Consider the following 24,703-nt stretch of genomic DNA (forward strand, 5'->3'; position numbering starts at 1 on the left):
CACCTTCCCCCTCTTCCAACAGAACTGCTTTTTCTTGCAACTTTTATGTGAGATAATTTACCCCATTCTATCTCTCTCCCTTTCTCCCTCTCTCATTATATTCTTCTCTCATCCCTTAGTTTTAAATATGTAATAAATGTTTCTTGATTGATTGGTTGATTGAAAATTAGACCAATATATTTTGATATTTGATTATTCCAATGCAAAGGGAATACTTGGTGCCAGACACAGTGCTAACTGTTGAGGAGATGATGAAAATCAAGAACATGGTCCTTACCCTCAAGGAGCTCAGACTTTATTCAGGGAGACAACCTGCAAACAACTATGTAAATAAAAGATACATACATGAGGGTAGCAAAAACAAAACATAAAATATAATTCAACAGTAAAGACTGAGAAGGGCCAAGGATTATAGGTTATACAGGAGCTGCGATGTCTACACATAATGAATACTTCCTTCAAGAAATGAATCAGTTGGCACTGGAAATGGCAAACACCAAATTGCAACCATAGCAAATGAAATTGATTATATTTATTGTAACAGATAAGAAAGAATGATTTACTGCTCTGGGAGTCATACCTGAATTAGCTGGCTAAGTATATTCAGAAAATCAAATTGTTAAAAGCAAATATCCAAATGAACACAAAGAATTAACGTGAGTAAAAGAATACACAATTAAAGCAACACTAACTTCACCTACTTAAGTATGTCATTGATGTCACTGACACCACCTATTGTAACAATTTCCTATTGATATTTAGCCAAAGGAAACTCGTTGTTATAATGAGCCCCACAGAGTCTAAAAACCACTTAGTCAACAAACATTTAACTTACTTGGCAAATAAAAAGCTACAGCAGCCAAAGGCAACACTGGTTTATAATATAAACTTTTATATAAAATCTTTGGAGAAAGGTGACAAGTTATGGAAAACATTGCCTCATAAAACAGAGAAGCAATAGATGAAAAAATTTTAAGTGTTTGGCAAGAGATTCAACTAAGAAATCATTCAAAGAGCTTGATGAAACTAGAAGGACAAGAATGAAACAATCAGCAACGATTTTATAACAATTTTTTATCATCAGAAATAGTAAGGATGCCATGTTTGGACTCTAATATCATAATTCTGAATAGGCTTATAAAGGACAGGGAAATGACCCTGAGAAAAACAAATATGGGACAAACATCTCAGCCAGTATAGCAGAGGACTAGACAATGAGCCCATGCACCTAAGTCCTTCTCTAAAGCACTATTCCACATCATCATAACTGTCCCAGAAGCATATCAATACAACTCCCCTTAAAGCAGGCTCCCCAGACATTTTTTACATGGGAAACTGCATTAGTGATGGATCTGAGCTCATTGGGGAGTCTTCTCCTACACTAAATCAAGTATAAAGTGAAGAGATCAGTGCCATAGGGAAAAGAAGATCTTCCTATAGTTAGTAACAAATGCAGATGACTCTACTTGTAAGTAAACATGTTGGTAACAATAATGTCTTCAGGATCAAAAATAAAATCCTTTGGCCTTCAAAGTCCCCAAAGCCTGGCACCTTCCTATATTTTCTACATATTACTGCCTCCCATATACTCTGCAATCCAGTGACATTGGCCTCCCTTCTTCTACCTTCACAAGATTATGAATATTCCAACTCTGAACATTTTCCCTGGCTGTCTCCTATGCCTGGGATGCTTTCTTTCCTCATCTACACTTTCTGACTTCCCTGGCTTAATTCAGGTCTAAATTACCACTTTCTGTAAGAAGCTTTTCCAGATTCACTCTTTTTTTCCTTTTTTTATTTAATATTTTTAGTTTTCAAAATTGATTTCCACAAGATATTGAGTTACAAATTTTCTCCCCATTTCCACCTTCCCCCCCACTACAAGGTGGCATATATTCTGATTGCCCCGTTCCCCAATGAGTCCTCCCTTTTGTCAACCCACTCCCCCCAATCCCCTTTGCCCTTACTTTCTTGTAGGGCAAGATAGATATCTATACCCCATTGCCTGTATATCTTATTTCCCTGTTGCATGCAAAAACAACTTTTTTTTGAGCATCCGCTTTTAGAAGTTTGAATTCCAAATTCTCTCCCCTCTTCTATCTCTACCCACCCTCCTTAAGAAGGCAAGCAATTCAAAATAGGTCACACATGTATCAACACTTCCAAAATAATCATGTTGTGAAAGACTATCTATATTTCCCTCCATCCTATCCTGTCCCCCTGTATTCAGTTTTCTCCCTTGACCCTGTCCCTTTTCAAAATGTTTGCTTTTGATTACCTCCTCTCCCTATCTGCCCTCCCTTCTATCATCGCCTGTCTCTAATCCCCTTCCCCGTACTTTCCTGTGGGGTAAGATACCCAATTGAGTGTGTATATTATTCCCTCCTCAAATCGAATCTGATGACAGCAAGATTCACTCATTCCCCCTCACCTGCCCCCTCTTCCCTTCCAACAGAACTGCTTTTTCTTGCCATTTTTATGCGAGATAATTTACTCCATTCTATCTCTCCCTTTCTCCCTCTTTCAATATATTCCTCCCTCACCCCTTAACTTTATTTTATTTTTTAGATATCAGCCCTTCATAATCAATTCACCCTATGCCCTGTCTGCATGTGTGTGTGTGTGTGTGTGTGTGTGTGTATTCCCTTCAACTACCCTAATACTGAGAAAGGTCTCATGAATTACAAACATCATCTTTCCTTGTAGGAATGTAAACAAAACAGCTCAACTTTAGTAAGTCCCTTTTGATTTCTCTTTCTTGTTTACCTTTTCATGCTTCTCTTCATTCTTGTATTTGAAAATCAAATTTTCTATTCAGCTCTGATCTTTTCACTGAGAAAGCTTGAAAGTCCTCTATTTTATTGAAAATCCATATTTTGCCTTGGAGCATTATACTCACTTTTGCTGGGTAGGTGACTCTTGGTTTTAATTCTAGCTCCATTGACCTCTGGAATATCATATTCCAAGCCCTTTGGTCCCTTAATGTAGAAGTTGGTAGATCCCATGTTATCCTGATTGTGTTTCCACAATACTCAAATTGTTTCTTTCTGGCTGCTTGCAGTACTTTCTCCTTGACCTGGGAACTCTGGAATTTGGCAACAATATTCCTAGGAGTTTTCTCTTTGTGATCTTTTTCAAGAGGCGATTGGTGGATTCTTTCAATTTCTATTTTACTTTCTGGTTCTAGAATATTAGGGTGGTTTTCCTTGATAATTTCTTGAAAGATATGTAAGCTCTTTTTTTGATCATGGTTTTCAGGTAGTCCAATAATTTTTAAATTATCTCTCCTGGATCTATTCTCCAGGGCAGTGGTTTTTCCAATGGGATATTTTACATTGTCTTCCATTTTTTTATTCCTTTGTTTCTGTTTTATAATTTCTTGGTTTCTCATAAAGTCACTGGCTTCTACTTGCTCCAATCTAATTTTTAAGGTAGTATTTTCTTCAGTGGTCCTTTGGACCTTCTTTTCCATTTGGCTAATTCTGCCTTTCAAGGCATTCTTCTCTTCACTGGTTTTTTGGAGCTCTTTTTCCATTTGGTTTAGTCTATTTTTTAAGGTGTTATTTTCTTCAGTATTTTTTGGGTCTCCTTTAGTAAGTCGTTGACTTGTTTTTCATGATTTCTTGAATCAATCTCATTTCTCTTCCCAATTTTTCCTCTACTTCTCTTACTTGCCTTTCCAAATCCTTTTTGAGCTCTTCCATGCCCTGAGACCAATTCATATTTTCCTTGGAGTCTTTTGATGTAGGCTCTATGGCTCTGTTGACTTCTTCTGGCTATATGTTTTGATCGCCTTTGTCACCAAAAAAAGATTTTGTAGTCTGAGTCCTTTTATGCTGCCTGGTCATGTTTCCAGCCAACTACTTGACCTTTGAGCTTTTTGTCAGGGTATGACTGCTTATAGACTATACAGTACTTTGTCCCAAGCTTTAGGGGCTGTGCTGTAGTTTGCAGAGCTACTTCTACTCTACTGTCACTGCAACCTCTGCCACAGCAGCACTCCTACTCCCCCAAGAAGCACCAACTAGGACTGCGACTCAGATCCAAGCAGGGCAAAGCAAGTGAACCCTGTCTCAGTGCCAGCAAAGTGCTCCCTGCACTCCCGCTCTGATATGCCACTTGATTTCTCCCACCATGTGGGCCAGGGACTCAGGAAGCAGCTGATGCTGGAGCTCTGGAAGCAGCTTCAGGAGCTTCCTGCTGCTGCTGCCACCACCACCCTGCCACCTCCACTGCCCCCAGGGATGGTGCCAGACCATTGTCACTCCCATCCAGCAGTTTTTCCACTAACCTGCTCCATGATCTTTGGCGTTGCTGGGTTGAGAACTCTAGTAACTGCTACAGCTCAGTGATTCATGGCCTTAAGGTCTGCTCCAGCCGACTCCCAGTCTGGTTGGTCCTGGCATGGCCCACACTGGGCTGAGCTCTCCTCTCCACCCAGCACGGTGTGATAGACCTTTCCCAGCAACCATCCAGGCTCTCCTGGGCTGGCGACCTGCTTCTCTCTGCTATTTCATGTGTTCAACAGCTCTAGAATTTGTTCAGAGCCATTTTTGCAGGTGTTTGGAAGGATTTGGGGGAGACCTTAAGTGATGGCTTCTTTCCAGCTGCCATCTTGGCTCTGCCCCCCTCCCATTTCTCTAGATTCACTCTTAATACTAGTGTCTTCCCTCTGTTCATTATCTCCAACTTAGTTTGTCTATAGCTTGTTTTTTCATCTCTGTGCTCTCAGCACTGAGTGTACCTGTCACATAGAATGTACCTAATAAAACTAAATGACCAACCAGAACACTGTAAAGCCTCCTGAATAAGATCAACGATTACTCAAGATTCTAAACTATCACACGCAAAAGTATATAAAGAATAACTAATATTTGTAATCTACATACAGAATTTAACATAAAGGTAATAAAAATGTAAAATTTTGGGCCCAGTATTGAACAGGAGTAGAAAAGCAGGCAGTCGCTTTCTGGAAAATGTGAACTTCTTTTAGTGATCTCAATCTACTCCCTGAAAACAGACTTATCTTTTAATACTAGTATTTTTCTGGTAATAGTATAGGGCCAAGGGTGATAAAATACTATAATATCTGAAAATGTGAACTTAAAGATCAAACAAAGAGCAAGAGAGAGGTATGAGGGGTGTGTACAGACTGCAGCAAATTTTCAACAAGGTATTATGAAAAAGTAGTGCAGAAGATATCACCAAAGAAATATTTGCTTAAAAAGAAGAGCCAAGGATAACCAATAGACAGCATATATACTTGATGAGCTTCCTAGCACTGTCAAAAGAACTCAGAAATGACTTCCTGTAAAGAATATTTGGGAAAGCATGGATAAGAGTTGAAGAAGATAGGCATAAATGGGATATAATGTTTCACTTGGTAAAAAGTAAATTATATTCATGAAATTATATATCAATTAGCATATAAGGATACTAAAATGTACATACATTATGGGTTGACTGTCCATCTGATTTTTTCTTTAGCATGTTTTATGGTGAAGTCATTGTTTTTTTTTTTTAAGAAAAAAGCAATGTATTTCAATAAATTAAATATTGAATGCTTACTTTGTTCTAGGCACTAGGTTATAAATATAATAATTATTATATAAATATATTTCTAAACACAAGTAGATTACAGTTTAATGAGAGAGGGAAGACAGAAGAGTAATACGATAAAATTTAGAGATTTAGATTTAGAATCAAGATGGACCTGCATGTTAATCCTGCCTCTGACACTCACTAGCTATGTGACCATAGGAAAATCACACTATCTCTGAGTATCCCTTCCTCATCTATAAAATAAGGACAAAAAAACCTCATAGTAACTATATCACAGGTAGTTGTGAACATAAAATGAGATTCAATCCAATCCAGTCTGATTAAATTTAAAGTACTTAATAACCAATTATTACGTATCCACTGGAGATTAAAAATTTAAAAATCAAAACATCTTTGCCCACAAGAGATTTACATTATACCACACAAATACATATACATTTATATAAATAAATATAATGTAATTGTAGGAGAAACACTAAGAACTTGTGAATCAGGAAAAACCTTATCTAGCAGGTGGCCCATGAGCTAAGCCTTGATAGGAACTAGGAATTTTAAAAGGCATAGGTGAATGAAATACTTATTTACTCTGAGCAATTCAATGATACAAGACAATTCCAGAGAGACCACTGATAAACTCAGTGAAAAATGAAGTACAATTTTCTTGTTTTTCTTTTTTGCTATTTCTTTGCTACATGGCTAATATGGAAGTATGTTTTCCATGATGTCATATGTATAATTGACATCATGTTGCTAGCTTCTCAGTGGGTGAGGGAAGGGTAGGAGGGAGAGAGAGAATGTGGAATTCAAAATTTAAAAAGAAAATAGTGTTAAAACAAATAATGAATTGAAAATGAAAGGCATAGGTGGAGAGGGAGATCATATTCTAGGCTTAGGAGATACCCTTACACAAAGACATGAGGTGAAATATACAAATGTCCTGTACTGAGAACAGCAAACTGATTAGCTTAAGTGGATCAAAGAGCGCCCAAAGGGAAGTGATCTGAAATCAACCTGGGAAGATAAACTGAAGCAAAAGATGCCAAGCTTTAAATGACGAGTTAAAGGAGTTCGCATTCCGAGGGGCTGCTGGAGATATTTAATGAGGTAAAAGAGCAATGTGGTCAGGCATTTAGTAATAATAACTCGGCATCTGTGTGGCACATGAACTGGAAAGGAGAGACTGCCACCAGGAAGAACAATTAAGTTGCTACTGCAATAATGAGTTGACAGAGGTCTAAACTAATGTGGTGGCAATCTAAATTAAAGGAGAGAGAAATGGAGAAGGGAAAAGTTGTGGAGAAAGAAGAAGACACAACAATTAATTCCACATCGGGGTCAAGGGAGAATGAAGGGTCAAGAATATTACTCATCAGGCGGAAGCCGGATATCTAAAACACTGCTGATGTCCTTCACAGAAAAAGGTTATAGGATAAATGTCTATGATAAATGATACAGACCATAAGAAATGGGTATTCTCCTTAGGAATTCAAACATATAAATTCTCAGAAAATGTCCTAATACTGACAAACTGACAAAAGTTTATATTTCTGCAATGTTGTATGATACCAGACTATAATCCTATACAAGGTACAGGAAGGTAATTAGGGCTAAACATAGCCTATCGAGCCTTCATAGAGATATATCTACATACATTTGTAGCTACCCCAGGCTACAGAAACTGCCTTGCACTAGTTCCGGAGCGTTCTCTCAGCCTGAGCACCAAGAAGCAAAAGTCAGCATCACAGAAGACTCGACAGCTACCACAAGAATGGGGAAAAGAGAGCATAGAATAATATATTCCAAAAGACAGAATGCAAAGGCTTTCAACTGGCAGAACCAAGTATAACCCCTAAAGGGAAAAATGTAGCATTAAAGAAATACAGTAGATGATTTCCAAGAATTCCAGAAAAAAAGGCCTCAAGTGAGTAAACACTTTGAAATGAAAATGCAGAAGTCAATAGATACAAACAAATGTATATACATCTGATCATTCTGAAGGGATTATTTGATGAGGAATTGTTTACATGCTAATAAGGCAAGAAGAAACAAAGTTACCCAGAGAACCCTAATGTCTTAAAGGGTCATAGAGAAAGTAAAGTATGACAGGTAAAGTCTTGGAGTAGTTTTGTTCTGTTCTGTCAGTCTTAGAAGAAAGAAATGGGAGGAATAGGACAGGAATACTGGGGAGGACAGGAGGAAGAAGGAGAGGGAAATCATTATCTCACATAATAGGGATGAGGAGATGAAGAATATACAAACATGGAAGGAGGTTTTAGGGAATAGCCTGCACTTTCATCTGAAGCAAAGAAAGCTTGAACACATAGTTAAAAGCACACATACACATACACACACAGAGTACGGTGTAAATATAGATCAAATTCAACAGGGGAATAGGAGAGGCCAGAAAGAGGGGAGTAGAAGCAGGGCAAGGTCAGTCAATCAGTACATATAAAGCATTTATTAATTATCTACTACTATGTGCCAGGCACTGTGCTAAGCACTGGGGATACAGAGAGAGGCGAAAAATAATCTCTGATCTCAAGATGCTTAGAGTCTAATGAGAGAGACAACATGTACAAAGAAGATATATACCATAACAAGTTTGAAATGATCAACAGAGGGAAGTAACTAGAATTAAGAAGTACCAGAAAAGACTTCCTGTAAAAGGTGAGATGTTAGTGAGTATGTTAAAGAAGTCAGGGGTTTCAGAAGGTAGAGATAAGAAGAAGAGAGTCTGAGACATGGGGAACAGTCAAAGAAAATTCCTGGAGTGAGGAGACAGAGTGTCTTGTGTGAGGAACAAGAATGCTAGTGGCACTGAATCACAGAGTACTGGTGGCAGAAAGTAAAGCAAGGTGTAAGAAGATCAGAAAGGTAGGAGGGAACCCAGGTTACAGAACATTTTATAAGCCAAGAAGAATTTTATATTTGTTCATGGAGGTGACAGGGAGTTAATGGAGTTTATTGAATTGAGGGGAGTCACATGATCAGACCTATGCTGACAGGTGAACAAAGGATAGACAGGAGGGAGGAGAGATGAGGCAGGGAAACCAATCAGAAGACTGTTGCAGTGGTCCAGGCAAAAGGTGATGAGGACCTGCCAGAGGGTGGTGGGAGTGTCAAGGAGAAAAGAAGGGGTAAAGCAAGACATGGTAATAAGGCAAAATTAATAGAACTTGCCTACAGATTGAGTACAGGGAATAAAGTGAGAAGAAGAGGATAATTAATGCTGTGAGCCTGGGTGACCAGGAAGATGGTGGTCCCAACAGAGGAGGGGCATAATCAGGGAGAAAGATAATGAGTTCAGTTGTGTATATGCTGAGTTTAAGATGCCTATGAGGCATCCAGTCTGAGATGGCCAATAGCCAGATAGAGATTTAAAAGAGAGAACAAGATAGGTAATGGATCAGTCATAAGCAAGACAAACCACAGTATCAGAGGAAGAATGATAAAAGCCCATGACCAGGAGCAGAGAAATGGAGTGATAAGAAGGCAATAGAGTAGAAACAGACTGCCTCGTTTATAGACCACAAGTTGGGAGTACTCTTTTTATCACCTCTTTTTTGTAAAGAGAATGGGGACAAAGTGTATAAAAAGTACAAGAGGGACTAGGTGAAGGAAAATACATAATTAACTATCAAAACCTTGCATGTGAATATGATGAACTCACCCATATAACAGAAAATGATAGCAGAATTATTAAAAAAGCAGAATTCAAAAATTTTACAATTGACACATTTAAAATATAAAGATATACACAGACTTAAAATAAGATTCTAGAATAGAATGGATCATTCTTCTGATGAACTCAAAAACGTAAGTGCAGCAATCATGATTCCAGACAAGGTCACAATAAAAAATAGATATAATAGAGAAAAGTAGGGAAACTGCAATATGTTTAACAAGCATTACAGATAACAAAATAATATCAATATGCATATGTATTTGTATATGATGACAGCTAGCAACTTTATAGCACTTTAAGGTTTGCAAAGCACTTCACAAATATAATTTCATTACATACATATATAACCACATACCAAACAGCATACCATTTAAATATTTAAAAGATAAGCGAATCAAAGTACAGGAAAATACAGATGACAAAACCTCAATGTACCTACCCACCTTTTAGACCTAGACAAATCTAATTAAAGTATAAACAAGAAAGAAGCATCACATTAGAACTTTACAATAATTTGAGATGATAGATATCTGATAAATACTGAATGGAAACAGAAGAGAGTTCACCTATTCTCACATATACATAGTACCTTTACAAAAACTGACCATGTGTGGAGACAAAATCCCTCACAAACAAATGCATAAAAAACTAAACATATCATTTACTAATCATAATGCAATAACATTATATTTAATAAAGGCTCTTTGAAGAAGGGAATAAAAATAATTAGATGCCAACTTAATCCTTAAAACTGGTATGAAAGTTTAAAAACATTTTTAGGCTCAGATTCAATCTAGCTCAGATTGAATCTGGCCTGCTTGTGAAAACAGGTGTCACAAAGGGTGGGATTTCTTAAGACAACCCATTATGGCAAACCCTTAATAAACTTCATCTTTTCCCTTGGCTGAGAAGGCTTCAGTCGAATTCTTTCAGCAGGATCTGGCCTGTCAGTACTTTGGGGTGTCGAGCACCCCTCAACCCCAAACCTCTTCATTTGGTTCCCTGGCCAGGAATACTGCTAATCTCAAGTTCTTCTCCAGCTAAGACTGAATCTAACCCTCCCCCCCTCCCAATCCCCTTCTTGCTCTCCAAGCATTTTGGAGGTGCTTTTCGGGCCTGACTTCCCAGGTCCCAGTAGGTCAGAGACGGCTGCCTGCTGTCTTGTACTCAGCCTGATGCTTTCAGGTGGTTCTCGGTCCAGTGGTTATAATGGCAGCCATGGACGTAGGCACGGCTTCTAAAGCATGGAGGACATGGACAGATGCCCCATCCAGAAGTGTATGCCAGATTCTTTCAATTCCCTTTGCGCTAGGGAATTTGGAAACTCCAGCAGGTTTATCTCCTCCAGGCTCCAAGCCATGAACTTTCAGATGACTGCTCAGACAATGTACCCCTTGACCGGGACCCAGTGAGGCAGGGACAGCTCTATATCTTTTGCCAGCAGGAAGAAATTTCAGAAGTTGAGACCTTCACCCTTTACCCCAAAAGAATTTAGGTCCTATTTGTTTGAGGGGGAAATGATGAGGGTACAGTCTCTGGGAACCCCCTTGAATCTGGAGTACAGTCTGTAGGAACCCCTGTGAGTCCCATCCTGAATCTTCCCACTTGATCTAGCTTTTCATGCCCAAATAGCCTAGCCTAGCCTTCCATTGTTTGGTTACCTCTGGATTGCCTTCTGGCTGTTTCCCACCCCTGATCTTGATCAAAATATCTATACCCTAGCTCTCTTATTGTCTATCATCTCCAGGTAGCCTTCAGCTATTTCCCACCCTGGAGTCTGACCTCATCCCAGTGCTATCAAGCTCCTCTTTGGACTCCTCCTCAAGATGCTCCCTAAACCCCTCCTCTAGTCATCCCAGACTACTCAAGACCACCCTAGATCCCTCCCACAATCTTTGAGTATATAAGTCTCATCTTGCCTCCATGAAGGTGCTCAGATTCAATCTAGCTCAGGTGTCACAAAGGGTGGCATTTCTTAAGACAACCCATTATGGCAAACCCTTAATAAACTTTGTCTTTTCCCTTGGAAAAAAAAACAATTTTAAATTTAATCAAAGAAAATGACAACAATGAGACTGACGGCTACTATCTAAAGGATGCAGCTAAATCAGTCCTTAGGGAAAATTTTACATAACTAAACATGTTCATCAGCAAAACACAGAAAAAGCAAGTCAATCAACTTGGTAAGCAATTAATGAAACCTAAAAAGTAACAAATTGCAAACCTTCAACTAAATTCCAAAGCAGAAATTCTGAAAATCAAGAAGAGATTAATAAAACGGAAAGCCAGAAACTATTAAGTTAGTAAATACAGTTAGAAATTTTTAAAATTTACAAAAAAGCTAGCTAGCTAGCTACTCATTTTAAAATGGAGAGAAAACCAAATTGTTCACATCAAAATGAAAAGAGGACTGACAAGAATAAAAGAGAGAATAAAGTATTAAAAACTGTTTTGCCCAGTTATATGCCAACCAAAGTAATTTACGTACAGTGGATACTTAAAAAATACAAAATATAAAAATTAACAGACGTAGAATATAACCTAATATCAGAAAAAGAAACTGAACAAACTAAATGAATTCCAAAGTGAAAAAATTCAACAGTAGATAGACTTGAAAGTGAATTTTATTTTTAAAAATTTAAAGAATAACTAAGCCCAACATTTAATAAACTGTTTGCAAAAACAGGAAAAGAAGGAACCATTCCAAACTTTTTATTGTTCTGATGCCTAAATCAGAGAGAGACAAAGGCAGAGAAAAAAGCCATAGTATCAATATCCCTAATGAACATTAATGGCAAAATATAAGATAAAATATTAGCTGATGGGCTGCAACATATTTAAAATATTATACACTATAATCACTCATTATACACTATCATCCTGGATTTATACCAGGAATGTAGGGTTGGTTCAATAAAAGAAAGACTACAAACAGAGCAGACCATGTAATGGAAATAACAAAAATCACACAATTATATCAACAGATATTGAAAAGGCTTTTAATAAAATCCAATTATTATTTCTTTTAAAAACTCTAGAAATCATAGGAATAAATGATTTTCCTTAATGTAGTAAGTAACATCTCTCTGCAACAATGTATTTAATTGAGGAAGGTTGGGGGCCTTTCCAGTTCAGGGATAAAGCAAGGATACTCATTATCACCACCACTACTAAATATTGTAGTAGAAAATGATAGATTCAGCAATAAAACAATAAAAGAAATTGAAGGAATAAGCACAGGCAAAGAGGAAACAAAACTACTGCTTTTGCAAATGACATGACCATGTATCTAGAAAAAACTAGAGTCATCCAAAAATTAATTGAAATAATAAATTCAGCAAAGTTGCAGGATATAAAATCAATTCACACAAATCATCAGTATTTACTGTATGTTACCAACACAATCCAGCAGAAAGAGACAGAAACAGAAATAAATATAGTACACATAAAATACTTGGAATTCTATCTACTAGGACACACACAGGAACTATATATATGAATGCAACTACAAAACACTTTATAGAAATAAAGGCAGACTGAAAACACTGAAGAAGTAGTAATTCCTCACAGGAAAACAAAAACAAACAAGCACAAACAACTTTTAAAGATTTTAGACCTTTGATCAATGCAAAGGTCAACTAGAAGGAAGGAAAGAAGGAAGGAAGGGAGGGAGGAAGGAAGGAGGAAGGAAAGAAAGAAGGAAGGAAGGAATCTTGGTGTCCCAGAAAAACACGAGGTATTGATTGCACCAGTGGAGAACCATCTCACACTACATAGTTTAAAAATTAGGTTTTCTGCCAGTCTAGCTCCAGACAATGGGAAAGGCACTAAAAAGATGATACATTAAAAACACCTACTGAGCATAAAAGAGCTAGTTAGCTTCACCAGCAAAGTTGATGAAAGGAACAAGGGAGAGGTGAGGAGTCAGGCTCCACAAAGAGCGTCTCCATCCCTTGTTCTGAACAGCAAGTATTTGACCAAGACCCATGGTCTTCGGTGAAGATCCTGATGAAGATGATACAAACATATCGTTGAACTCTTGTGTAAGCCTGTCAAGACTTTCCTGACTTCAAAGAAACATCTGCCCAGAAAAAGTCAGAGGAATGAATCCCTTTCCTGTCTGATATGCCACCTATGGAGGGCCCAGGGAACATAAATTATGTACGGAGTCTAAATTTTTAAGGGCTAGAGACAACTCCATTCAGCCTGGGAACTAACACAATATCTGGTAAAATAATAAGTGTTTAAAATAAATGTTTTTTGATTGACTAACATCCCCATACCCAGAACTTAAACTGTAGACTAGAGGGCCTGAAAATACCAACTAACCCAGAAAAGGTATGAAAACCGAACATGCAGAGAAGACACCAGGTCACTGCAAAAGTTCCAGAACTATCTAGCCAGTGACCAGGATGACAGATGTCACAGCAGGCATGCTATTCAAGTTTGTTACTTGGGGTAGTCAGGCAATGGCAACCAAGAGAGTATATATAAGGTGTATTTTGTATGTAGTCCTAACATGCCAAGTTATGCCATATGTATCTTCATGAACTTATATATTTGTTCTTCTGTATGCAACTCTAATATCAATCAATCAACCAACCAACCATAACAAGCATTTATTAAGTGCCTACCTGCTATGTGCAAGATGGGCCAAATAGAGAAAGAGATAGAGAGCTGGCCTCAAAGCCAGAAAACCTAGGGTTCACATTCTGTCTCTGACATAATACTGGTTGTGTAACCCTGGGAAAATTACTTAAATTCTCTGTATTCTAAGCAACTAAGACTACAAGCTGAAAAGAATATGTTGGCCTGCATTAATAGAGGGAATTCCTCACCCAAGAATTCCCTCTACACTGAAATCACAGGTTGATTCCTATGTCTGCCCCCACTCTTGGCCAAGCACTGGCCTTGGTGGAATACTATGTACATCCATGTGGCTTATGTAGCTCAGATAATCTGCTTGAGACTATAGGCATCAATTGATAGTTGTATAATGTTAAATAAGTATACTTAGTACTTGTGTGACCTTGAGCAAGTCATCTATCTTCAATCTACTTCATTTTCCTCATCTCTAAAACAAGAGAATTAGAGTTAGATGGCCTCCGAGGCCCTTTCTAACTACAGATCTATTACCTTATAATTCTATGTTCTTATATCTTCTGGCATCCAGGAGGCACAGTGGATAGAGCACCAGACCTGGAGTCAGAACCTGAGTTTGAATCTGGCTTCTGACACTTGCTAACTGTGTGACCCTGGGAAAGTCACTTAACCCTGTTTGCCTCAGTTCATCATTTGTGAGATGCACCGGAGAAGGAAAGGGCAAACCACTCCAGTAACTTTGCCAAGAAAACCCCAAATGCAGTTACAGAGGGTCAGACATGACTAAAATGACTCAACAACAAATACCTATAGCTAGTATAAACTTAAGCTGTATAATTTCTGGCAAACGCACAATTTTAACTTAAGAAACAATGTGATAAGCTATGAATCAACACAACCTTTTCAGGGGAATGGTTGGGAAGATGGGGTGTTCCTTTCCTGTCATTTTGCATAGACTCAGGGCAGAGTGGCTATAGAATGTGTGTAGACAGAGTACAGAACATGCTGAGAATAGAAAAACCTACACTGCTCATGAGGCCCTGGATCCAACGAACAGACACTAATTCAAAGAGAGCAAAAACTCACTTAACTAGAGAACCATTGCGTCTTTGGGGCTGGGCCTGATTTGTTGAGAGCAAGAGAATATTAAGAAGTAGGAGGATGCCATAGGGGTCAGTGAGAATGCAGATGGTGACAACCAGGAACATGGAAGTAGCAGTAGCCAATGTTTTAGCTCTTGGATCAGAGGTAGAATGTTCCTGAATGAGCAGAAGAGAACAAAGAAAAGAAACATCCTGGCTATGGCAAGGTGCAGTGTCCAACAGCCGTTCTAAGTCGGTGTAAAATGGGTACACACACTGCATTCAGTTAAGTTTCCAATTCCTACTCCTGTAGCAAAGAGACTTAGCCAATCCTTCCCCTAAAAGAATAATGAGTTTGGGGAAGGGAAGTGAGATGTACTCAATGGAATGTGTTTCTTGATTACTTTATGTTACTTTACTGATCATTTCTATCCAGAATACATGTTGTGCTTCTAAACTTAATGGGCAGCTAGGTGGTATACAGTAGATAGAGCACTGGGCTTGGAATCAGGAACATCTGAGATAAAATGAGGCTTCAGAGATTTAATAGCTGTGTGACACTGAACAAGTCACTTACCCCTATTTGTCTCAGTTTCCCCATTTGTAAAATGAGCTGGAGAAGGAAATGACAAACCACTCCAGTATCTCTGCCAAGAAAATCCAAAATGGGTACACGAAGAGTTGGACATAAATGAAATGACTGAATGACAAACTCTAAACTTAACAGTTAATTAATTTGCCACCAGACGAGGGACTGAATATCCTAGACACAAACTAAATTTAGAGTTATCTGGATGGGAACAAAATAAATCACCACAATGTGAACCCAGACTGTTAGAGGAAAGGTGATAGCAAATCAAGTTATACTTTGGAAGCAGTAACCTATTTGTGGAAAATGTACAAAAGAAAAACAGAGCAGAACTACCATAATTCTGCTATGGCTCACTCTAGTGATACTAAAATCTTATAGGATTCTACTATGCAAATAGGTATCTGGTATGATGGCAGCACAGAAATTTTCCTCAGTCAACCAAGAACAAGGCTAGTCAACTCCAAAAGAATCACTCATGCCTTACTCTAAAAAGGGCCATTGTTCTAACTATTAGGAGTCAGGGATAAAAAAGACTCTAAATTTATAAAATCCCATAATGTCTCATATAAAGCAAAATCTACTGAAAATACTACCACCACCCCCAAAAATGCTGATTCATACATACCTAAGGCATACTTCAATGAGATATTATAAATACTACAATTTCCTTATATAGAGTATTTTTATAAGTGCTTTAGTGGATGGAGCACTAGACTTGGAATCAGGAAGACCTGAGTTCAAATTTGACCTCAAATAGTTAATAGCTGTGTGACCCTGGGCAAGGCCCTCGTATTTAAAATAGGGACAATTATATCACCTACTTCACAGGTTTGGTAAAGGGATCAGATGAGGTAATGTATATAAAGCACTTTTCAAACCTTAAAGCATTATATTATATGTATATATTATATAAATATTAGCCAATCTTATTAGATTATTAAAAATAAAAATAGTTCTCAGCCAATTCAGAAAAATGAATTTCTAATATAGGTTAAAATATTTCTCATTAAAAGGAAGAAAAAATAAAACTTTATACATCAAAGTGGTAAAAAAAATAAACTTTGAACCAATAAATAGTACCATCTTTATGTCTTAAAAAAAGTTTATGTATTAGTGTTGACTCTTTAGAACTCAGGGTTTTTCTGCAATGTTCACACAATTAAAAAAAACACTTGCCTATAATGTCATTTTTCTTCTCATGAGGTTTATAGAACAATTACAGTATTCTGACAACTAAACTAATCAGTTTCTGTCTTGAAGCTTAAGCTATAGTCAAAAGTCATTAAAATGTACACAATTTATATTACCTTAACAACAACTGAATTTTAAAAACAACGAAATATGTCTTAAATAACAGTGACTTACCCTTTGAGATCACTAATAAGACTGTTCTTTTCCTGGACTATCCGTTTGTGATGCATTCGATGGAAATCACGTTCTTTCTGAGCTTTCAATAAGTCTTCTCTAGCTTTTCTGCAGACAAAAGTATGACAAAAAAACTACTGTTCAATTATTTATGGCACATTCCTGAGAAAAGAATACTAACAAAATAACAAGTAATTTAATCACTGTCAGTAGTTTTAAATCCAAAACTGCATGCTATTCAAACTTCTATGCAAAATGCTTTCCTATATAAGTCTCAGTGATGGTCCATTATCATCAGCACAATTAATAATTTTGAAAGGAGCAGAAATAAGTGCTCATGAACCCATGAATCCTAAAAATAGCTCTCCCAGATTATATTTAATGTATTCATTGAGGAAAGAACAGAAATCTGGTATGTAAATATTGCTATGAAGCCTCTTCCGTAATGTAAAAAACATATTAATCATATGTATACAGCACTTTAAATATTACAAAGCAGTAAATACGTTCTCTCACTTGACTAAGACTAAGAGACTCTCAAGGAGAATTTTCTTATCAATGGATGCCATGAATACAATCCTTACCAAAAAAAAGAAAAACATTTTCTTTAAATCTCAACTCTGCGTCATTTACAAACATACTTGATTAATGAATTTTTGCTTGTCTTATGTAAAATGTAAAACATTTATATCACAAAAATATTAATGGAGCTCAATTATTATTATCATGACTAGTAAGAGTCATAATCATATTGTTATTGCTAACAACAATCAATGAATGAACAAACACTTCAGTTTCTATCATGGGCAGGCACCGGGATTATGAAGACCAAAATAAAACAATTCTTATTCTTAAGTAGTTTACATTCTATAGAGGGATACAGCGTGTAAACGTTGTTAGTATGTACAAAAATTGACAAATGCATACAAAGTAATTTCAGAGGTGATACAAGCAGCAAGAAAAATAAGGAAGGCCTTATGCAGGAAATGATGCTTCAACTAAGCTTTTACAAAAAGCAGTCCATGGTAAATAAACTGATTTAGCCATTTATTTCAGAGCTCAAATTATTGGTCATGAATAAAAATTATTTTCAAGCTTAACAGTATTTAAATATAAAAGTGAGAGGTAATGTGCTGTAGTAGATTAAGAGCTTTTCTCAGAATCTGGAAAACTTGGGTTCAAGATCTGCTGCTGACACTCCAGCTGTGTGACCATAGGAAGGTCACTTACCATCTCAGCGTCACCCACTGAGACACTACAAGTAGTAGAAATCAAGAGGAGGTATGTTATGAAAGTGGCAGGCAGCTTGTGCAAGCGCAGCCGTGAGAGATGAACTGACCGACTTACACTGAGAAGTGAGCAAAGAGGAAATAGAAAGTATTTCTATAAATATTTACAAATTATCAATTTGATGCTTTGAAGCTGCATTTTGAAATTTATTTGTACTTAATTGAAGAGACAAGAAAGCAAACATTTTGAAGTTACTATATTTTTGTACTTTTAATTTGAATGGTACAGTTGTGTTTAATTTGAATTAGTACAGTTGTGTTTTCACAACTGTTGACTTTTCGGTAAAATAATTTAAATGTATTTATGGTTATGCTTCTCTCATTTTGAACTCTCCAATGTCTTTTTAATAAAAAGTATGTAAAAATAAATCTAAAGAATATAGTTCTTTATATAAATGGTCACTTTAAATCTATAATGAATATTCTAGAATATTCAAAGGAACTATTTCAAACCAAACCAATAGAGCATTCCTGCTCATCCAGAGTAAAATGGCATAACAGAGAACCCAAATATTTAATTTTGTTGCATGGAGATGTTCACGTAATAACTTTCAAGTGTATCTGCCTACCTTCCTTTTTATCAATATCAATTAAATAATATTTGCAGGCATCAATGTATCCATACATGGTGTTGTGCTAAATTTTATACTATAATAATGCAAAAAGTCACACTTTCTTATCTTTTATGCTATAATATATGCTATAACCTGAAATATAATTTTCATAAGTAGATAATTCAGAATTAGGGCAACTATGTGGGGCAGTGGAGATGTGTTGGGCTTGGAGTCAGGAAAACCTGAGTTTAAATTTGGCCTCAGACACTTACTAGCTGTGTGACCCTATGTAAGTCACTTAACCCTATTTGCCTCAGTTTCTTCTTCTGTGAAATGAGCTGGAGAAGGAAATGGCAAACCACTCCAGTATCTCTGCCAAGAATACCCCAGAGACGGTCATGAAGAATCAGACACGGCTAAGATGACTGAACAACAACAACAAAAGATGTGAGAACTGCATACACCACCTTCCTTTCAATGAACAGTAAATAAGCAGGACACTAATATAACATTATATGTATGTGTATGACACAAATTTTTATATACTACTATGACAGCTGCATTCCTACAAGGCACTATGAAATTCTTTAGCCCGCTCACTGATTTGCTGGACTGACTACAAGCATCTAAAAAGCTGTATCTGTCAACATATGACAGGTTTGTAAAATAAAAGTATCCCTGGAATGGATGCCATTTTAAATGATGACCACTGCCAATCCATTGTAAATTAATTGATTTAGCCATTTATTTTAGAGTTCAAATTACTAATCAGGAATAAAAAATATTTTCAAGCTTAACTGCATGTAAGTGAAAAAGTGAGAGGTAGTGTGGTTCAGTGGAGCCACAGGAATGTCACTTAACATCTCAGTGTTTCCCAAGCAACTCTCCATGACCATAAGCTACTGACAAGTCACTGATCTTATCAATGGAGGGAGTTTACACATTAGTAGTGGAGTAATGTAATCATATGTTGGGAACAAAACACCAGGAAAGTATTTCATTCATAGTGCAGCATCATTGCCCTATGTTGTTCCATGTTTGAAATTATTCCAGTTACTTTTAAAAATAAATTAAAGGAACTTTAGGAACTTTGAGTACTTATCAAGTAATAGCCTATCAAATTGTTCTATGTTGGTGACTGTGATTCATTAAAATTTATAATGGTATTTTTTTAATGTTTCAAATGGAGTTAGCATATTATCCTCTCACCATTAGACAAAAGACAGTATACAGTGCAACCATGTCCAGGGAAAATACTTCCTTAATTTAACAAGCAATTACCTAAACACTAAAGCATGATTTGATGGCTCTCGTTATTATATTAGTTTCCACAGCTATGCATGTTTCTAAAAGTCATTAAATTAAAAAGACCTTTGGAGAAGCTAGGTACTATTTGACCTTTTACAGAAGTGAATTTCATAAGTGAAATACAGACTCCTTTAAAATGCACTTCCTTTTACTTCTTCAAAATTTATTATAATTTAATTTTGGTTTTCTTCCTATTATCTTACTCTAGCAGAGGCTAAAATAAAGTGCTTTATCATTTTACAAGACACTACTTTTTCTTTTCTAGTTAATACTTGTTCTTTTGATTTCCTCCTGGATGATATTTCTAATTATCTTCACTATCTTTCAATAAACCTTTTACAATGTCTACTACATTTCTCTTAACAGAAACTAAGGAAAATGAACTATGACAACTTAAATATTGGTGGATTATAATAAATTATGTTATATACTATCTAAGTTCCATAAGGCCAAAGCAAGCCAAAGACTCTTTTAAGTAACTATTATGTAGGCCAAAAGTGGTCACAGATGATCTAAAAAGTATCACAAGATTGACTAAAAAACAAAGAATTATGAGTGGCCACCAACCTCTAAAGTATGCTCACTGTCGCAAACAAATATAATTCTACTGGCCCACCCTCTGTAAAGGTACTCACTCTGAATTGTTTTTCAAGTTACACAGTGACCAATGACCCACTTATGCTCTCACCTGCTCTAAATGGATAACTGTTCAAAGGATAGGGATAGTTCTCAAAAGAAAAATTATGGACTATTAATAACCATTTGAAAGAGTGCTCCAAATTACTAATGATAATAGAAATGAAAAACTGAAGATTCACGTCACACAGAGAAAAGTGGCAATGATCACAAAGGACAGAAATAGTCAACACTGGAGGAGTTTTCAAAAGATAGGCACACTAATTAATAGACCAGAATGAGGAACTGGTCCAATCATTTTGGAAAGCAATTTTGAATTATGTGAATAAAGTGGCTAAAATGTCCATATCCTACAAGAAGGGCAAATATAGAAGAGCCAGTCCAATGTCCACCAAAAGAGTTATAACACCACTTTTTTGTGGTAGCCAAGAACTAGAAATGAAGTACATGTCCACTGATGGGGAAATGGCTAAATAAATTATGAATATAATGGAATATAATGGAATATTGAATATAATGGAATATTACTGACCCAAAAGATAGAATGAATATGAAGAATACAGGGAACCAAAGAAGATTTACTATGAACTGATGCAAAGAGAAGCAGAACAAAGAAAACAATACATAACTATAAATAACCATGTAAATGTTAAGCACAACAATAGAAATCAAACCTGAATGTTGTGCAATTTTTTAAGGACTGTTTGTCCTTAAAGAAGAGAAATGAAATGTATCTCCTTCCCTCTGTTTCAAAGAGTAAGGGACTGGATGTGGACCAATAAAATACTGTCAAATTTGACTAAGATTTAATTGTTTTTTTTCTAAACTGTTTTTGTTCCTCTATTTTCTTTTCTCCTCTTAGTATATAAACAATTCCCACATGGTCCTTTTGAACTGATCAAAAGTGTGCACCTTTCTACATTTGACTCCCACACTGACATTTCAAAGTTTCTAATCAGGCCTTTTCATAAAACAATGCTTGGAAATTCACTATTTTATTTGCAGTCCTTTATTTTCCTTCTGTAGGATTATGTTATTTTGCCAGGTAAGTGATTTTTTATTTGTAACACTTTATACTTATTTTGCCTTTGGAATTTCCTATCTCCAACTCTCTTCTTATTTACTGTGACATATAAAGTCTTATATGATACTGATGGTGGCTTCTTGGTACTTGAACTCTTTCTTTATTGTTCCTTGCATTACACTTGGTGTCCACCGATTGGGGAATAGCTGAAAAAATTGCACTATATGGAAATAATGGAATATTTCATGACAACAATGAGGTATTCAGAGAAACAAGGGAGGACATGTATAAAATAGTACACAGCGAAGAAAACAGAACTTCCACAAAAAAATGTAAAAGAAAACAACACTAAAGACACCAGAATTATGATTCAACTCCATGACCAGATTTGTTTACAGAAGACCAATGACTAAATATGCTTCCTTTTGAAAAACAGGCAGTCAACTACTTTGCATTATTTAACTACCTAGTATTATTTTGAATTTATTCTGAACACACTTTTGTATATGTTGAATAACCAAAACAGAATGTAAGCTTTTTGAGAATGGGGCTTTGCATTTTTTTTCTTCGTATCTGCAGTACTTAGCCCACACAGTACCTGGCAATAAATTACTAAACTTGGGGTCATGAAGCCTTGAATTCAAATCCTGTGAGCAAGTCATTTAACCTCTCTCAGGCTAAATGTCTTCATCTGCGCAATGAAGGAGCTAAACTAAATGGCCTCCAAGGCCCCTTGTAGATCTCAATCTAAGATCATATTATCCTATTAACATAGTTGGTGCTTACATAGTAGGTATTTACATAGTAAATTGCTTATTAATTGATTTAACTACAGGTGTGTAACACTGCATATGGTGTCAGAAATGCATACAACTCTTGCCTCCACTTTTCACCTATTCATTTCTCAGCCTCTTTTAATCTGACTTCTGACACCATCACTCAAATGAAACCTCTCTTTCTAAGGTTATCAATAATCTCTTAAATGCTAAATCAAATCGATGGTTCCTATGTCTCGTCCTTCTTGACCCCTGTGAAGTTCTTCACAAAGATAGTCACCTCCTCCAAGATACTCTTCCATTACTGAGTTTTCATGAACCTGGTCTCTTCCAACTCTCTTCCACAAAATGCCCTGCTACCCTTTCTCAGTCCCCTTTGATGGATTATCATCCATGCCCCATAGTGGGAATAAACATTTGAGCTCTGTGTTGGGCTTTCTTCTCTCCTCACCATACTCTCTCTTGATGTCCTCATTAGTATCCATAAGTTCATAAAGACTTCCCATTCTACATGTCTATGTTTCACCTCTCTCCCAAGCTCCATTCCCAAATGAGTGACCACTAGACATCTCAACTAGTAATGTCACAGGCATCTCAAATTCAACATATCCAAAATAGAAGTCATTATTCTTATCCTGAAATCTACCTCCCTTCCTAACGTCCTCATTTAGTTGAGGGCTCTTCCAATTTTCTAGTCTCCCATTTTCACAACCTTGGAGTCATTCTCAACTTTTCATTCTCATTCCCAATATCCAAACATTTGCCAAGTCTTGTCAACTCTTCCTCAACAACATCTTCCACATGTCCCATTCTTTCTACCTACCACCTACACTTTACCAATTCTTACCTGGATTATTGCAATATTCTGCTAATTCTTCTCCTTGATTTCAGTATCTCTCTTATCTCGTTCATCCTTCATATAGCTACCAAATTGATATTTTTAAAGCACAGTTATTTCCCTGCTCAAGAAACTGCAATGGTATGTGCTATTTCCTCTGGGATAAAATATTAACTCTTCTGCTTGACATTTAAACTTTAAAGCCCTTACCAATCTGACCTCAGAATCTTTTTTCAAATTTATTTCATATTAATCCCCCTGACCCACTCTACATTAAGTCAAACTGCCCTACTTGCAGTTTCTAATACAACATTCTATTTCCTACACCCATGCCTTTGCATAAACTATCCCCTATGATTACAACACTCTCTCCCTTCACCTGTGCCTCTTGGAATACTCAACTTCCTTCAAGACTAAGCTCAGATACCACCTCTTACACAATACCCTTCCTGATTCTTCTACTTGTTAGGACTCTCCTTCCGAGCCAAAATTACTTTGTATTTACTTATTTGTGTATTCAGTAAAAAGGTCTCCCTCCTTAAGGCACTTCACTACTCACCTGCTTCTCCCATAGACTTAGTCAACTGCTAAAATTCCTGATATTTAAAACTCCAAAGGGCAAATAAAAGATATAGGAAAACGTTCTTAACACACTTCTCTATAGAGATGGGAGATCCACTGGTATGGGGTTTTGCATATATTTTTGGACATTTTTCATATATTTATTTGCTTTGCTGATTTTTTCCTTTCTCTTTTTCTTTAAAATGTTACATGGATGGAGCTCTGGGATGGAGGTTAAGAATACTAAAAGAAATATGATAATATAAAAGCAAAATATACCCGAAAAAGTTTACATCAAAAATATGTTTTTATAAGAGCTCCCAGAGTTATGTTAATCAATTTACTATTCTCTTCTAGAATCAATAAGAAAACACAGATCATAAATCATCTCATTAACATATCTAAAACCTCGTTACCATTACACTTAAGCATCTTATAACTATGTTGAGGTAAAGGCAGAACACCGGTCTTGTACAAGGAAATATTCCTAAACTTTATATATTTAAAGGAACTCTTCATTTAAGTAGCATTATGTTTGTTTTGCTCTAAAATCAGCACACTTTGTTAGAGCAATAAACACTCCCTTCAACTATGGCTAACATTATCTCATGATATATTGTATTTTCACATTTCTTTTTCCATTCTTCACACTTTTTGGATCTCAAAAAACAGACAGAAGCTACTTTAATGAATAAAATTTTGAGGTTTATAGATGTAAACAAAAATTCACTAATAATGGAATATGATTTCACTAATTTTTCTAGACTCATGGGTGATAACCTGAGTGAACTTGATGACCATATAAGATATCATTGAAGCATAACTCTTC

At 36.4% G+C, this 24,703-nt stretch overlaps 1 protein-coding gene across 2 annotated transcripts in view; it reads right to left on the reverse strand.

The window, feature by feature from the left end:
- Positions 1 to 24,703, reverse strand: part of SPAG16 (sperm associated antigen 16) — a 1,249,495-nt gene that overhangs the window by 1,179,200 nt on the left and 45,592 nt on the right. For both annotated transcript variants that reach the window (XM_036756892.1, XM_036756890.1), the window contains exon 6: positions 16,889 to 16,996. In XM_036756892.1, the coding sequence (XP_036612787.1) occupies positions 16,889 to 16,996 (108 nt within the window). The remainder of the gene's footprint in view (positions 1 to 16,888; positions 16,997 to 24,703) is intronic.

The sequence above is a fragment of the Trichosurus vulpecula genome, chromosome 4, assembly GCF_011100635.1.
Source record: "Trichosurus vulpecula isolate mTriVul1 chromosome 4, mTriVul1.pri, whole genome shotgun sequence".
Classification (NCBI taxonomy): Eukaryota; Metazoa; Chordata; class Mammalia; order Diprotodontia; family Phalangeridae; genus Trichosurus; species Trichosurus vulpecula.